At 36.9% G+C, this 17,568-nt stretch overlaps 1 protein-coding gene across 1 annotated transcript in view; it reads left to right on the top strand.

Moving 5' to 3' along the window:
* Positions 1–489: 489 nt before the first annotated feature.
* Positions 490–17,568, top strand: part of DDX4 (DEAD-box helicase 4) — a 61,107-nt gene continuing 44,028 nt past the window's right edge. The window contains exons 1-2 of the mRNA XM_007469269.1: positions 490–561; positions 9,561–9,621. Coding sequence (XP_007469331.1) covers positions 490–561; positions 9,561–9,621 — 133 coding nt within the window. The remainder of the gene's footprint in view (positions 562–9,560; positions 9,622–17,568) is intronic.

The following is a 17,568-nucleotide window of genomic DNA, read 5'->3' as shown; positions in this document are numbered from 1 at the left end:
TAACCCCCGCCCCCCCCCCCCCCAAGACACTAAGTCAAAAACCTTAAGCTAAACGGCTTACCTACTTTTGAAGGGAGGCATGTGAAGGGAGAAACCTTGAGTAGTATCTGAAAATTTTCCCCTCCCCTTAATATACAATAAGACGTGTGGGGACCCTTCGATGGAGAAGATAAATTCTAACAGGTTTTGGGAGAAAGCCTAAACATCAGTGGAGACATGGTGATTGCTAGAGTGATTAGGTAAGTGGTTCAACTAATTTTTAAAGAGAAAAAGGATGGACATAAATGCTGTCTCTAGGGAAGAAACAAAACAATTGCTTTTTTTGCAAAAACTTTTGGGGAGGATCAACACTTAGTTGAGTAGTTTGGAGGGGTATATGTCAAATGATGAGGGTTTATGCTTTTAAAGATACGATTCTGATCTCTCTGATTCTAATTGAGGCTAAACGTGCATGTTTGTATTTTTATGAAAATAGAACTGGAAGCCACCATGGGAGATGAAGATTGGGAAGCAGAAATAATCAAACCTCGTATGTCTTCCTATGTTCCTGTACTTGAGAAGGTAATAAAATTTAAAGTTTGCAGTTATTAAATGCTGCAGATTTTATTGAAGTTGAAAATCACTGTGGTGAGGAAGTTCTAATTTACAGTTTGCTGTGCTTATCTCCGTGTGATTGTTATTAACTGTCTCATGGGGAATGATGAAGAGGCACGCTAAGCCTCAAATAGAATAAAATAGTCTGAGGTAATTTGATAATTAAAAACTAAAATGTATATAATAATATTAACAATTTAATTTAAATCTCAGTGATTTAGGACGTGTGGGTGAAAGCAAGCTTATGCTAATGTGGTTGAATGTCTCTGAGATACAGTCATATAGAAAACAAAAAATATAATTTGATTTTGGTTGACGTTTTGAATTCTGAAAATTGGTTTCCTACAAGCAGGGCTCTCAAGATAAAAATATTAGGCTGATTCAGATGGTAACATCAGTTTGATCTTCAAATGTACAAATCAGCAGATCTTTTTTCTCAATGGTGTTTGAAGAGTTACATTGGAATTCAGAGGAAGGGGTTATGGAGTGGGTTTTGGATTTCAGTTTTGACTTGAAAATTGACTTAATAAGGTGAACAGACTCTACTTTAGAAGATAGTGTATTTTAACGGGTTGCTTTTACATAAATGTTACGTACGTGAAAATGTCTCCAAAAGTTGATTTTTTTCCTTTTAGAATTTCCAGTTGGTGTTTATGTTAGTCGATTCTGACACTTTCTATTTCAAGTGATGTCTTAGTGGAAATTCTTAATTTACCCCAAATCATAAGATAAGTAATTCTTTGTCTCAATTGGATTTGATCTGTATGTATATAAAGTTTATATTAAAATACCTAAGATGTTAATCTGAATTTATCGTGTTTCTTGTTTTGGGACTTATTTTAGAAGTAACATCTTTTGTATGTTATCTTTTTATAGTCTTCCCGTCATAAAAATATTGGAACACCGTTGGGAAAAGAGGAGAAAAATCACCTAACAGTCTTGCTTACTAGCACAAGTGCTCTGTTTTTAGTAAATTTTCTTCTATTTTTCCCAAACATGTTTTTATATAGATTGTAATGATAGTACATAATAATAATTTTTGATTTCAGCTTTTTCACTCTTCAGCATTAACGATTCCATATTATTAATTTCCTAAAAATAATTTCTAATGGTTATATAATATTTCATGGACTAGAGCTACCATAACATAAATAATTTTCTGTTGGTGCGAATTTAAGATGTTGTTATCTTTCCACTGTAATATTGTCACGAATATCTACAGTTTATTCTTTGTTTTAATTTGGGAGTATTTTTTTCAAAAATGGAATTACTTGGTCAAAGAATATTTTATGGTTCTTTCTTTCCCTGGTTCTCAACACATTTGTTCTAATACAAAGTTTAATTCACAGATACAGATGTTCTTCCACTCGGACTTGTCTAACTTTTGTTTTTTTATTACTCTGAGATTTTGTCTTCACTAAGTATTCTTCGAACAGTATACTTAATGCACTGTAGCATGTTGTGCATGGTTATTGCAAAGGGTGTCTGAAATTGAGGATGGTCAGCTGTCAGGCTTCCAGATTTACCTTTTGGAAATCTTTGTGCTATTCAGTAACATACTTTGTTTCTTGATATTGGTAATACTGAGTTGAATATTAATTTATGTTAACATTTCTACCTTATGATTCTTAGTACCTATTTGTGTGGGGCCAGTTTGTAGTAAACTTTGCACTTGTCTGCAAACTTAACACCTGGTACTGGTTGTGCAATTAGTTATTTGGCCTACTTGACTTGAAGGAACATGGTGCAATCAGTGGCTCTGTTTGCCTGCCTGAATAAGAAATGTAGAAACTAAGGATGAATACATGACATTTTTATGTAGGAAAAATCTGAGGTCTTTTCTTCAGCCTATTTTCTTTTTTTTTTTTTTTTTGCCGTACGCGGGCCTCTCACTGTTGTGGTCTCTCCCGTTGCGGAGCACAGGCTCCGGACGCGCAGGCTCCGCGGCCATGGCTCACGGACCATGTCCCCTGCCTGCATCGGCAGGTGGACTCTCAACCACTGCGCCACCAGGGAAGCCCCCAGCCTATTTTCTTTTAAAGGCACCATTTTGATTGGTTGTTCTAATTGAATTTCCATTTCAAGAGACAGCTGGGCTTCCCTTTTGTTCAATTTATATTGGCTCTGAGACCATCTTAGATTGGTAACAGTATCTGTGATCAGCCTTTTCTTTTTTTTATTAATTAAAAAAAATTGGAGTATAGTTGATTTACAATGTTGTGTTAGTTTCTGCTGTATAGCAAAGTGAGTCAGTTATACATATACACGTATATCCACTCTTTTTTAGATTCTATTCCCATATAGGTCATTACAGAGTATTGGGTAGAGTTCCCTATGCTATACACTAGATCCTTATTATGTGATCACCCTCTTCTGAATGCTTCTCAGGATCCTTACTTGGAGATTTAATATTGATACATGCTTATATAATTTTGAACTAACAGGCTACTATTCTGGTAGTTCTCAGAACTTCCCAATTATAGTTTTTGAAGTGAGTGTACCACCTGAAGATAGAATAATAAAAGATGTGGGGTTGAGAGAAATTTGATAATGTTACCAGTTACAGCAGTCCAGAAATCCCAGTGTTTAGGCATTTGCACGTTGCATGCAAACTTGTTGGGATGAGTGGTGGAATGGATGAGTATGATGACTGTAACAGGATACTGGGTTTGTTTGCTAGTTGTAATGTTTCTTGTTAGATGACCCTGGGAGTAAGTCTACACAGTGATCACTTCTGTCTGATCTTTTTGCCTTTTTTGTGGCATATTTCAGAAGGCAGATACTCTTGTGATTAAAGTGGAAACAGCTTGAGATAATTAGTCCATCCACAATTATTTTATTAAGCAGTAAAAGCAAAGTTTGTAATAATTGTTTAGATAAGAAAGTAAAGTTCATGGCTTCTTTGTTCATGTTCATACTGCAGTTCTGAAGTAGCAGGGGAAAATGTGGTTGGACATTGTTGGGTTGGCAGACCTAAGGAAGTTGATGTGCTGGAGCCTGAGGAAGATTTCCAGCAATTTCTGCTGCTAGTCATCAGTGAGATGTGGGAAGATACTGTGTCTCTTACTCAAGAGCACAGAAAATCATATATGTTGAATAGGAGCAAGTTGTGGGAGATACATAACATGTTCATCCAAATAAAAACCCAGGAGAGTGCTCTCACTCATCTCCCAAATCTAAATGACAGAGTCAAGGGCAGAGTGACAAAAAAGTATGAGAAGGCTGAGGAGAAGGCTAAAGAGATTGCAATGATGGTAGAAATGTTGGTCGAGTTAGTCCAGGGGATAGAGAAAAGTGAATCGTCTTGAAGGAGGATTGGCAGTTTATGACCAAAGGATTCCAATGAACTGATGGAGATTGGCTGATGCCCACGAGAACCTAAAACCAGAGTCTTTCGTTTTCTCCTTTTTTTCTCTGTATATACTCTGTCCTCACAGTAGGTTTGTGGTATAGTCTGCAGTTGATAACGTCGACGTGAGTTTTGATTGCTAAATGTTTTTGTTTGTGGAAATAACTTTTATTTGGAAAATGCTGTCACGTACAGAAATTAGGGCTTAGATTGTAAGCATTTGCAAAAGACACATTTGTTCCTGGGCTTTGGTTATTGTTTCTATTTTGAGGTGATTTGCTCTTTCTTATGTGACATGATAGGTCATCTGGAACCTTAGGTCTGTGTGTGATACATGACACTCAGAGTTGGAGTTCTCTAGCTCTGGAGGTGCTGAAGGAGCTGCATTAATTCTAGAAGATGACTCCATGCAGCAATTGCTGGAGAAACTGAAGAAGGGACCAGACTTCAGCTGGGAATGTGAATGGGGCTGATCTGGCTTGGACTGATGAATCAGAAGAAGGGATGGAGGATGGTATTGTCTGTATTTGGGGGCTTTAATTTCTGTTTTAGATCATAGGAGAGATGTATTTTGTTCAAAATTTAAATTTTACATGGCATGCTATCTGATGCAACCTATCCGGTCAGTTTATTTGGACAATGTAACTCAGCTTTATTTCATATGGAACCTAGAATAGGAGTTGAGATCTTGGTATTCTGTACAAGTTGATTTAGTACTCTGATGCATTTCAGGGTATTCTGGGCATAAAATGGAGGATATTTGCAAAGGTCCTTAAAGGGCTGGGGAAGAAACACATGGAACTGTCTGCATAGGTCACCGAATGGACAGGGAAGAGGCATCTTCAAGGTTCATAAGCTGTCCAGCTATAAGTTCGCTTGGGTAGCAGACCTGACAAGTAATTGAGATCAAAACCCTACCATGGGGGCTTCCCTGGTGGTGCAGTGGTTGAGAGCCCGCCTGCCGATGCAGGGGACACGGGTTCGTGCCCTGGTCCGGGAGGATCCCGCGTGCCGCGGAGAGGCTGGGCCCGTGAGCCATGGCTGCTGGGCCTGCGCGTCCGGAGCCTGTGCTCCGCAATGGGAGAGGCCACAGCAGTGGGAGGCCCGCATACCGCAAAAAAAAAAAACAAACCCTACCATGTTTTAAAAAAAACAACTTAACATGTTAATGGAAGTATTCATTTGTTTGGAAAGACAAAAGATCTAAAAAAAAAAAAGTAAGATATTCCAGAATTGAAAATAATAAGAGTACCTAAAAGGTAAAAAGAAATGTGTTCATCAAAATGCAAATAGATTATTTGTAGCTACCTGTGAGAGCCCTTATGTTTAAAACATTTTGAAATTTCTCAGTTGGTTCATTTGGATAGATAAAGAGGTTATAAATATAGCTAAGTGTTCTAAAAATAAGGTAATGTTAAGACCTAAGACTCATTCAGCACATTTTTATTATTATTATTTTTTGGCTGCATTGGGTCATTGTTGCTTTGCTGGCTTTCTCTAGTTGCAGTGAGCAGGGGCTACTCTTCATTGTGGTGCGGTGGCTTCTCTTGTTGTGAAGCACAGGCTCTGGGCGCACAGGCTTCAGTAGTTGTGGAGTGCAGGCTCAGTAGTGTGGCACACAGGCTTAGTTGCTCCGTGGCATGTGGGATCTTCCCGGACCAGGGATCGAACCCATGTCCCCTTCATTGGCAGGCAGATTCTTAACCAGTGCACTGCACTGCACAGCACATTTTTATTTCAGCCATACTTGGTGCTGGAGATAGTGGTGAATGTGATAGATAAGGGGCTCACTGTCATGGATATTCTGTTTTTCTGGGGAAGACAGAATAAGCACATTGAAAATCAAATATAGAGTGAAAAATATTATGAAAAAAATCAGGAAACTGTGTGTGTGTGTGTGTGTGTGTGTGTGAGAGAGAGAGAGAGAGAGAGAGAGAGTGAGAGAGAGAGAGAAAGAAAGAGAGAGATAGATAGATAGATATTGTGATGGGGTAGATTTAGATTACTTGGAGAGGAAAAGCTTCCCTGAGACTATGACTCATGAGCTGGAGACCTGAAGGAGTCCCAGTAGGACATGATGTGTAAAGATCCAGAGAAGGGAACAAACTTGGGGTGTCAGGGCAACAGGAGGAAGTACAGTGTATTAGTTTCCTATGGCTGCTGTAACAAATTACCACAAACTAGGTGGCTTACAGTAACAGAAAAATTTCTCTTATAGTTCTGGAGGCCAGAAGTTAGAAATCATGGTGTCAGCAGTGCTGTCTTCCTTCTGTAGGCTCTAGGAGAGAATCCACGCCTCTTCCAGCTTCTGGTGGTTATGGGCAGTCCTTGGCTTGTGGCTGCCTCTCTTTCTGCTGTCTTCACAGGCCTTCTCTGTGTTTGTGTTAATACCCTTTGCCTCTCATAAGGACACTTGTGATGACATTTAGAGTCCACTGTGATAATCTGGGGTAATCTCCTCATTTCAGAATTCTTTTTTTTTGTTTTTTTTTTTTAATTTTTGGCTGCGTTGGGTCTTCGTTGCTGCGTGTGGGCTTTCTGTAGTTGCAGCGAGCGGGGGCTACTCTTCAGTTGCAGTGTGCGGGCTTCTCATTCCAGTGGCTTCTCTTGTTGCAGAGTAAGGGCTCTAGGGCACGTGGGCTCAGTAGTTGTGGCACACGGGCTTAGTTGTTCCGAGGCATGTGGGATCTTCCCCGACCAGGGCACGAACCCGTGTCCCCTGCATTGGCAGGCAGATTCTTAACCACTGCACTGCCAGGAAAGTCCCAGAATTCTTAATTATATCTGCTCGATCTCTTTTTTCCAAATAAGATAACATTTACACCTTTCAGGAATTAGGGCAATATCATTGAGTGGCCATTATTCAATCTGCTATAGCTAGTATGGCTGAAGCACAATGAGATAAGACAAGATTGGTAGAAAATGAAATCCGAGAAGGAAAGAGAAGAGGAGGAGAGGGAGAGGACCCTGGAGATAGTGGTGGACGTAGAGCTGATAGGACTGGATGGGCTGGATATGGGGAATGAAAGAGAGAGTGATGCCAGGTTTTTAAATTTAAGCAACTAGATGGATGATGGTGCTCTTTACTGAAATGGGAAATATGTGGAAGATGAACAAATTTGGGAGGGGAAAAAATCAAGGATTCTGAATTTGCTGTGTTCATTTTGAGATACCTAAGAAAACATGTAAGAAAGAATGCCAGTCAGTAGATAATATGAATTTGTTGCTTAGGAGAGGGATCAGAGCTATAGATACAAATTTGGGAATTACCTATATATTAATGGGATTTAAAGCTGTGAGATTGGGAAAGTTGGATAGAGTAAAATAGACTGAGGGCTGTGCCGTGAACTGTTGGGCACTCCAACTTGAAAGGAACGTTAGAGGAGGAGCTGGCAAAGGAGATTGAGGGGGGAGTGGCCAGTGGGGCAAGAGGAAAACCAGGGGAGTGTGTGTTCCTTAAGCCAGAGAAGAATGTTGGAAAGAGGAAGGAGAGTCTGTTGTTTCAAATGCTGCTGAGAGTTCTGGTAGCATGAAACATAAAAGTAGTAATTTTATTACATAAAATCCTTATTATAAGCTTTTTCAGAGCAGAGGTGAGGATGGAGGCTAGACTAGAGTGGCTTGAAGGAAAAATGGAATATGAGAAAGTGGAGGCAGCAACTGTAGACAAGATGTTTTGCCTACAAAGGAGCAGAGAAGTGATACAATAGCTGGAAGGAAATATGAAGTTAATTTATTTTTAAGGTAATGAAAAAGGTTAAGGATTTTTTATGATGAAAGATGAATTCTGTTGAAAAAAATTTTTTTAAAATATTTGCCTTGGAATGTATTTGGGACATTAAATTCCACAGTCTGAAGATTGTCTAATAATAGTAATTTTTCGATTCTTTGGTGCCATAGTGTTTCATTACTTTTTTATCAGTTATATAATCCTGAAAGTGTTGTAACACTTATAAAACCAGCCCTTTTTTGGGCTCTGTTCATCCAGTAATACTTTGGCCACTAGAAAAGAGAAAGAAGTCTTCAGGGTTTCAGTTTAAACAGGGAAAACTGGATTACTTTTCTTGTTTTAATGTCTATGGTAATCATAAATTGGAACTTTTTACTGTAGCCCAAGACATTTCCAGGATTCTATTGTCTATTTTTAATAAGTCGGAAAAATAACTGGATGACTTTCGAGCTTTATAAAGGTAGTTTTTAAAGTCATTTAGTGTCTTTTGTGAAAGAAATTTTAGATAAAAGTATTACCTGAAGAGACCTACCTTGGTATGCTCCCTCCAGCTTTGGGTTTATTTAAAGGAATTTATTTGAAAAAATATTGTGATTCTTCTAATGCAGTCAATTAATTAAAGTATCATCTGTAAATTTTAGGTCACTTTTCGTTTTTAAATTATTGAATTCTGATTTTGATGTGCAAGAATTTCAGAGCTCTGTTCAAATGTTTTGCCTTAAGTAGAGGAAGCTTGTTTGAGAGGAAATAAAGATTTAATGATGATAAGGACATCCTAGGAGTTGGAGGTGAGAAAAATGTTACTCATGTTGTCATTAACCCAGGAATACCCTGAGAAATGTTGGAAGGCTCCAAAATTAACTTGACATTTAGCTATGAATTTTCTGAGTCCAACAGTCGTTACACCATTGCAAGCATAATGCATATGTATTAATAGCAAATAAATTTTGAGAGTGAAGTAGGGAAAATGGGACAGTCAATGTTTGGGAGCATTAAAGGCAATCTTGAACTATTTCTGTGACAAATTTGATTGAAATTAACCATGAATATTCTGACCTGTAGCTGGCATCCACCATTTCATTGGATTTTTAGTGCACCTGCGAGATACATCTGTAGATACACTTTCTAGTGCATAAGTGAGGTTTTCTTTACTTTAGAATTAATTCTTTTTTTTAATAATGTGAGTACATTAGTTTCACTTCATATAAAAACAATTGAAGTTTAAAAATAAATTTCTGTAGTGCTTTACTGTAGAAATTGTTATCTGCCACTCTCCTTCTGTGCTCTACTTTATTCTGTACAGATTAGATGAGTATACTGTAAAATACTGAACTCTGTAACCTTTATTGTGTATTGGCAGGTATTGACTTGTTCATGTATTACTTTGGTTATTGTAGTTATATAATAATAGTATTTGATTATACTTTTCAAGTAGGGTGGCTAAAGTTTTATTTGAAGTTGGGTGTCAGCAAACTCCATAAAGGGCCAGGTAGTAAATAAACATTTTAAACTTTGAAGGCCTTATGGTCTCTGTTGCGACTTTGCTATTGTAATGCAAAAGCAGCCATCGACATACCTAGATGAATTGAGGGTGGCTGTGTTCCAGTAAAACTTTATTTACAAAAACTGGTAGCCCACCAGATTTGTCTTGTGGCTGTAGTTTGCTGACCAGTGTTTTAAGTGATACATTAATACGCTATACGTACAATGTTAAAGTGGAGGTGTTTTAGAGTAATTAATAAAGGAACATGCAGTGACTCAGAAAATCTTACATTCTATAATTGTTTTGTTCTGAACAAAACCCAGTTGTTAAAATTTTGTAGTATTTGTGAGATAGATTACACATTTTTATTATTCAAAGTAGAAAACTTTTCTTTTTTCTTACAGGATAGGTATTCTTCTGGAGCAAATGGAGACACTTTTAACAGGACTCTGGCTTCATTGTCAGGTATGTGTTAAGGCAAAAATGTAAAACCGTTTTTAGGTTAAGGGCTTCATCCAGTGGATGAGGAGCTGACTAGTAGATGTCTTGTAGAGGATGTTTTCTAAATTTTCTAGTGAGGATTCATTCTGGCTTGAATATTTTGGGTTGGGGGCCACTTACAGCTAAAGGAAAGGAGAGAGGAGAGAGTGTAGTGCTATAGAGTGTATCCTTTGATTTAGTAGGTTTGCTGTAAAACCTTTGCCCAACCTGGAATTTGCATGTTTGGCTTTCAGGCTGCTTAGGGAATTGTCAGGGTTCCTGATATAAGGCAGTAGGAGATTGGACTCTGTAAGGTGTTGAAGCAGGTTGCAATGGTGGTGATGTGTCAGGATAACAACTGTTTAAACAAAACTCATATCTAGGTAATATGAGTTTCTTTGGGATCTGAAAACAAATTTAGGGAAGGTCCTAGGCAAATAAGAGAAACAAATTAAGTTAAGGGAGCTGTTGTTTTCTCCTACCACTTATTTCCATCTGGTTCGCCTACATATTTTATAAAGTTGATGTGGATGGGAAGATGGGTGGAAGTGGTAGGACCTGGGCTAGGAATTTAAACTTATGGCAGTAGTGTTTCATTTTGTTGAAGTCCAAAGCAGGCTGAAATGCTATTTCTACTATTTTTCTTCAGTTTTTCTTATTGTGGTAAAATACACGTAACACAAAATTAACTGTGTTAACCATTTTTAAGTGTACAGTTCAGTGACATTAAGGACATTCATATTGCTGTGCAGCCATCACCGCCATCTACCTCTGGAATTTTTTCATCTTCCCAAACTGAAACTTCATGCCCATTAAACAATAACTCACCAGTCCTTCGTCTCCTCAGCTCTTGGTAATCACTGTTTACTTTCTATGAATTTGAGTTACTATGAATTTACTGTGAGTCTCTATGAATTTGAGTAACTAATACTTTTAAGTCTTAACTCTGATGCAAGAGAGGGCCTGGTGACACCAGGTAGTTTCATTTCTCTCATCAAAAATTAGTGGATGAGGTAAAACATTTTATAGTCTAGGAAGCTACTGGCTCACTGAAGCCTGTCCCAAAGTGAAAAAACCTGTGGAGAGGTAGTTTCTAAAATGTGAAGGGGAGTTCGAGAATCAGAGTTCATTGGGTTAAAGCAAATTTAATTCCCATGTTCACCTTAATTTCACAGTAATTCTCTCTCTCTTTTTTTAGAGTAATTCTCTTGATAGAAGGAAGTTGAGTTTAGAAGAAATGCTTTTGCTATTACCAAGATGCATTTGTCTTTTGTAAACATTTAAATGCAGCGGTTTAATATAGAATATTCAGATTCTCAGAAGTTTATGAAATTGCTGCCTGCTGAAACCCCAGCAGAAGGCTAACCACATGCATGTGTGTGTACTTGAAGTATTCAAAAAAAAAAATTGGGTAAAAGTAATCTATACTTCTTAACACATCTATATGCATAGATCATTGTGATCAGGAGAAACCTTGTTCTGTGAGGTGTCAAAGATAATTTTTGCAAGGGAATGAAAGTTTGGGTATAGTATATTAAGGTATAACATGACTTTGTAGTGAAATCATCAGTAAACTAGATTGAAATAGCCACCAACTAAAACCCTGGACTTTTCTTAGCATTAGATCTTGAATGTTCAGGCTAATGATATAAAATCAAATAATGAAAAATATAGATTGCCTGCTCACCTTCTGGATAACAAATACTTTGGTAGCTCTTTTTTAAGTAAAATATTTTTTTCATGAAAATAGATTTCCTTATTACAGAAATACATACTAGGCCAATGATTGCTATACTAAGTTAATACCTACATACTCTTATTGCAAAAAAAAAAAAAAATAGTGGAAAAACTTAAATATAGTTGTGAAAAGAAAGAAAATGAAGTGAAATCTTGGCTCCCAGGTTTCGCCACGAGTGTCTGTTGCCAGTCTTTCAACTCTGATTTTTTAGATTTCTGCATGAATCAACCAACTATGGATGAAAAATACTTGGAAAAAAATTCCAGAAAGTTCCCAAAAGCAAAACTTGAATTTGCCCTCCACTGGCAACTATTTATATAGCATTTACATTGTATTTGTTATTATATGTAATCCAGAGATCATTTAAAGTATGTGGAGGATGTTAGGTTATATGCAAAGATGACACCATTTTATGAGGGACCTGTGCGCCCAGGGATTTTGGTATCCTTGGGGGTAGGGGGTGGGTGGAGGGGATTAGGTGGTGGGTCCTGGATCCAACCCCCCTCCGATACCAATATTTAGCTCCCCCCATTTCCCCTATATACTCCACTCACACTTCTTCCCTTCGCACTCTCCTAATAGTTACTACACTTTTTGCATAAAAACCTATACTCAGTTTTTATATCATGGCTGTGTATATATTATTCATACGTGAACCCTGTAGTATATTATGGTTGCATTTCCTTTATTATTCAACCTTCTGTTTTGTTGTTACTAGAGTTAATCATTACCTTGTTTACTTGATCTGTGTTTCTTTTGCTAATTTACTTCAAAACCCTCTGCCAGAAGCACAGCTATTTATTCATATCTATCTATGTTCATAGTTTTTAACACATCTTTCTAAGCATGGATATGCATCAGACTATATTCATGGTTAGTTTCTATCACATATACAGTGATCTGTCAGTTTCATTTTTTCCTGATTCCTCTATCCTCTCCAGGATAGACTTGCCTCTCTAGCCTCTCATCACAAGAATTACCCTTCACCTCTGTTAGTGTGTCACCTTTCTTTTCCCTGAATCTCATGTTTTTTCTATCTTGATTCCCCTGCCTCCCCACTTCAGTGGAGCCCATTTTCCTGCAGCTTCTTGGGAAAGGAAGCATGGGAAAGAAATTTGAGAGATTGCAAATATCTTTACTTTCATAATTGATTCATAAAAACAGAAGATTGATTCCTACTTTGAGTAACATTTTAGGTTGGAAATAATTTTCCCCCACAGCTTTATAATTGCTTCATTGTACGTGAAATACTAGTGATGCTGCTTAGTTTGATAATCTGAGTTCTGGTCCTTTGTATATGACTTTTTCTAAACTCTTCTAAAGCTTTTAGGATCTTACTTTGTCTTCTGTATTCTGAAAATTTTATGATTGTGTAACTTGATGTGGAACTTTTTATTTATTATACACTTAGTGTATATAGATACTTAGTGAGTGGGCCTTTTAAATCTGAAATTCATACCCTTATTTTCTTATTTTTTTCCCTGAGGATTATTATAATTTCATTTGAATGTTATTTCTGTTCCCTTTGCTGGTTCTTAGACTTCTTTTTCCCTGTGTTTGTTTTGTTTCATGTAGGTGACTTTCTTCAAAAGTCTGGTGATCCTTGCCTGCCTTTTTGTATTTAAGAGTGGAACATTAAAAACTCAACCCTGTGCCTGGACACAGCTTCTTGACTGATGGGTTCTACTCTTAAGTGATTGGGCCAGGGCTAGGCTGTTTTGTTGGGGAGAGCAGTTTTCTTAGAGAGGAATCATGTTGTGCTTTTCTAGAGGATTTAAGTTTTTAAGCTCTCATTTCTTGTTTCATCCTTCCCTCCTCTCTCTTTCCTTGTTGTATTGTACAGATCCTGTGCTGCCTTTGCTAATTTCTTTTTTACCCATTTTTGAATGATTTGAATTCTTCCTAGACTAGCTATTAGAAGTGTCAGGGAATTCTTATTCCTCTACTTCCCTGAAGCAGCCATTCTTTTTGTGTGTGTGTTTTAAAAGATACATTGTTACGTGTGCCTATTCTTTTGTGTGCTTGTAATTTTAACTTAGAAAAATGTTACTGTGCTGAAGATCTCATAATTTTTTCTTACCCCCCACCACTATGTTTATGACATATTCTTAATTGATAATTGATTGCATTATTTCTAACTACTGTATGGTATTTCATATACTTTATCACCAAGTTTTATCTCCTCCCTATCCCCATGATGGACACTGTAATTACCTCTTATTCCCCTCCAGCACCACAAGGATGAACATTCTTTTACATGTCCCTTTATGGGTCTAAGTGAGAATTTCTTTGGGTAATGGACTCAGGAGAGGAATTACAGGGTCATGGGGTGTATAAATACTTAATTTGATTAAATATTTAATAATTGCTTTCCAGAATAGCTATGTCAGTCTATACTCCCATAAGTAGGACCTGAGGGTTCTTATATTCCATTGACATTATTATTCAGTCTTGTGCTTTTAGCCAGCCTATTCGGTATATAGTAAAATCTCTGTTTTAAATTTGCTTATCTGATTATTTATTAGCTTAACTGTCCCTTCATATGCATGCATGTTATCTTTTTGGGTTTCCACTTCTGTAAGTTGCCTATCATATATTTAGTCCATTTTTCTATCAGGTTTGCTTTCTTCCTCTTGTTGATTGGCAGGCATTCTTTGTATGTTCCAGATTTTACACTTTTTTCTGATTTGGACATTGTGAATATCTTCCATTTATTATCTGTCAACTTTGTCCATGATATTCCTTACTGATCAAAAATTTTAATTCAAAGCCATTAAACTAAATTTTTTTTTTGCTTTCTGATTTGCTTTTGCACTTTTAGTTAAGATGCTTTTCCCTTTCTCTGTGTCAAAAAAGTAACCACCTAAGTTATCTTTAGAGTTTTACCTTTCACATTTAAATTTTATTCATCTGAATCTGTACTTTTTAAAAAAAATTCATGATGGCCATATTTATTTGGGTGCCAGATCAGGGCATAGTATATGTACTATGAGTGTACATACAGGGCTCACAAAAAAGAATCTTTGACATTAGGGTTTTTCTCGTCAACTTGGGCCATGGGTCTTCAGTGATAGTGGAGTTTTTTTTTTTTTTTAAATCTTGGTAACATAAATGTCACATAAAATTTACTGTCTTAGTCATTTTTTAAGGTAAAAAATGATTAAAAACTACTTTTTAGAGCAATTTTAGGGTCACAGCAAAATTAAAGGGAAGGTATAGAGTTCCCATAAACCCCCTGTCCTGACACATGCTCTGCTTCCCCAACTACCAACCTCCCCCACCAGAGTAGTACATTTGTTACAATCGATGAATCTATGTTGGCACATCATTATTACCCAAAGTCCATAGTTTACATTATGGTTCACTTGTTGTGTTGTATATTCTGTGGGTTTGCACAAATGTGTAATGACATGTATCCACCATTATAGTATCATACAGAGTATTTTCACTGCTCTAAAAATCCTCCATGCTCCACCCATTCATCCCTGCCCTCTCCTTCAACTCCTAGCAACCACTGATCTTTTTATTGTCTCCATAGTTTTGCCTTTTCCAGAAGGTCATATAGCTGGAATCATACAGTATGTGGCCTTTTCAGATTGGCTTTTTTCACTTGGTAATATGCATTTAAGCTTCCTCCATGTCTTTTCATGGCTTGATAGGTCTTTTTCTTTTTTTTCTTTTTTTAGTACTGAATAACATTCCATTGTCTGAATGTACCACAGGTTTTTTAGTTTTTTTTTAAACATTCACCTACTGATGGACATCTTTGTTGCTTCCAAGTTTTGGCAGTTATGAATAAAACTGCTAGAAACATCCATGTGCAGGTTTCTTTGTGGACATAAGTTTTCAACTCCTTTGGATAAATACCAAGGAGCATAGTTGCTGGATGGTATGGTTAAGAGTATGTTTATTTTTGTAAGAAACAACCAGACTGTCTTCCAAATTGTGTCTGTAACATTTTGCATTCCCACCAGCAATAAATGAGAGTTCTTGTTGCTCCACATCCTCCTCAGCATTTGTTGTTGTCAGTGTTATGGATTTTGGCCATTCTAATAGGTATATAGTGGCATCTTATTGTTTTAATTTGCATTTCTCTGATGTCCTGTCATGTGGAGCATCTTTCCATATGCTTATTTGCCCTATATTCTTCTTTGATGAGGTGACTGTTAAGGTCTTTGACCTATTTTTTAATTGGGTTTTCTTATTGTTGAATTTTAAGAGTTGTTTATTTTGGATAATGGTCTTTTATAAGATATGTCTTTTACAAATATCTTCTCCCAGTGTGTGGCTTGTCTCTTCATTTACTTGACATTATCTTTCACAGAGAAGTTTTTAATTTTAGTGAAGTCCAGCTTATCAGTTCTTTCTTTCATGGATTATGCCTTTGGTGTTGCATCTAAAAAGCCATTGCCATTTTCAAGGTCATCTAGATTTTCTCCTGTTATATTCTAGGAGTTCTATAGTTTTGCATTTACATTTAGGTCTGTGATGCATTTTTAGTTAATTTTTGTGAAGGGTGTAAGGTCTGCTCTAGATTCTTTTTTTTTTCCTTCTTTTTTTTTTTGCGGTACGCGGGCCTCTCACTCTTGTGGCCTCTCCCGTGGCAGAGCACAGGCTCTGGACGCGCAGGCTCAGCGGCCATGGCTCATGGGCCCAGCCACTCCACGGCATGTGGCATCTTCCCGAACCGGGGCACGAACCTGTGTCCCCTGCATCGGCAGGCGGACTCTCAACCACTGCACCCCCAGAGAAGCCCTAGATTCTTTTTTTTTTTTTTTTTTTTAAATATCGTGTGGATGTCCAGTTGTTTCAGTACCATTTGTTGAAAAGATTTTCTTTGCTCCATTTTATTGCCTTTGCTCTTTTGTCAAAGATCAGTTGACTATATTAATATGGGTCTATTTCTAGGTTTTCTGTTCTTTTCCATTGATCTATTTGTCTGTTATTTTGCTAATACCACAGTGGCCTGGTTACTATAGCTTTATAGTAAGTCTTGAAGTTGAGTAGTGTCAGACCTCCAACTTTGTTCTCCTTCAATATTGTGGTGGCTATTCTGGGTCTTTTGTCTTTCCATATAAACTTTAAAATCAGTTGTTGATATCCACAAAATATATAACTTGCTGCAATTTTGATTGATATTGAACTTATAGATCAGGTTGGGAAGAACTGACATCTTGACAATACGGAGTCTTCCTATCCATGAATGTGGAATTATCTCTCAGTCTATTTAGTTTTTCTTTGATTTCATTAACCAGAGTTTTATAGTTTCCCACACATAGATCTACATATTTTGTTAGGTTTATACCCAACAGTTTCATTTTTTGGGGTGTTAATGTAAATGGTAATGTGTTTTTAATTTCAAATTCTACTTGTTCATTGCTGGTGTGTAGGAATGCGGTTAACTTTTGTGTAATAACCTTGTATCCTCCAACCTTGCTGAAATTGCACGTTAATTCCAGGAGGTTTTTTTGTCAGTTCTTTTGGGTTGTCTACATTGATGATCATGTCATTTGTGAAAAAAGACAGTTTTATGTTGTATGTCTTCCTTCCCAATATGTATACTTTTTAGATAGAACTTCCAGTATGATGTTGAAAAGGAGTGATGAGAGGGCACATCCTTGCTTTATACCTGATCTTAGTGGGAAAACTTTTGAGTTTCTCATTATTAAGTATGATGTTAGCTATAGGGTTTTTTTAGCTATACTTTATCAAGTTGAATAAGTTCTCTCATCTTAACAATTTTTAAGTGTACAATTGAATCCATCCTTTTGAACATGGTGTGAAATAGAGATCATTTTATCTGCATATGGTAACCCAGTTTTCCCGGCGCCATCTGTTAAGCGTTCTGTCTCTTCCCTCATGATGTGTGATGCAGATTTCATCTCATACAATTTTATTCTTTTTTTTTTTTTTTGTCTTGAAGCACTGGACAAATCTACCATTCATTGAATAGTAGTAGAAGTAACAAGCATTTAGGCTTTTCCTCATTTCAGTGGGAATACGCCACATTTTTTTATAATTAAAGTGTAATGTTTGCTTTAGGCTTCTGTTAATTTTTTTTTCAGTCATGCCAAGGAAGTTTCTTTCCTTTCTGCTTGACTATTAGTTTTGTTCAGGAATGGCAGCTGAAAGTTAACCAGTGCTTTTTTTTTTGGAATTACTGATTTCTGTTGTTTTTCTTCTTTAAATATGTT

This window comes from Lipotes vexillifer, unplaced genomic scaffold, assembly GCF_000442215.2.
Source record: "Lipotes vexillifer unplaced genomic scaffold, Lipotes_vexillifer_v1.1 scaffold810, whole genome shotgun sequence".
Classification (NCBI taxonomy): domain Eukaryota; kingdom Metazoa; phylum Chordata; class Mammalia; order Artiodactyla; family Lipotidae; genus Lipotes; species Lipotes vexillifer.
The sequence above is the reverse complement of the archived record's forward strand: the minus strand, read 5'-3'. Positions and strand labels throughout refer to the sequence as shown.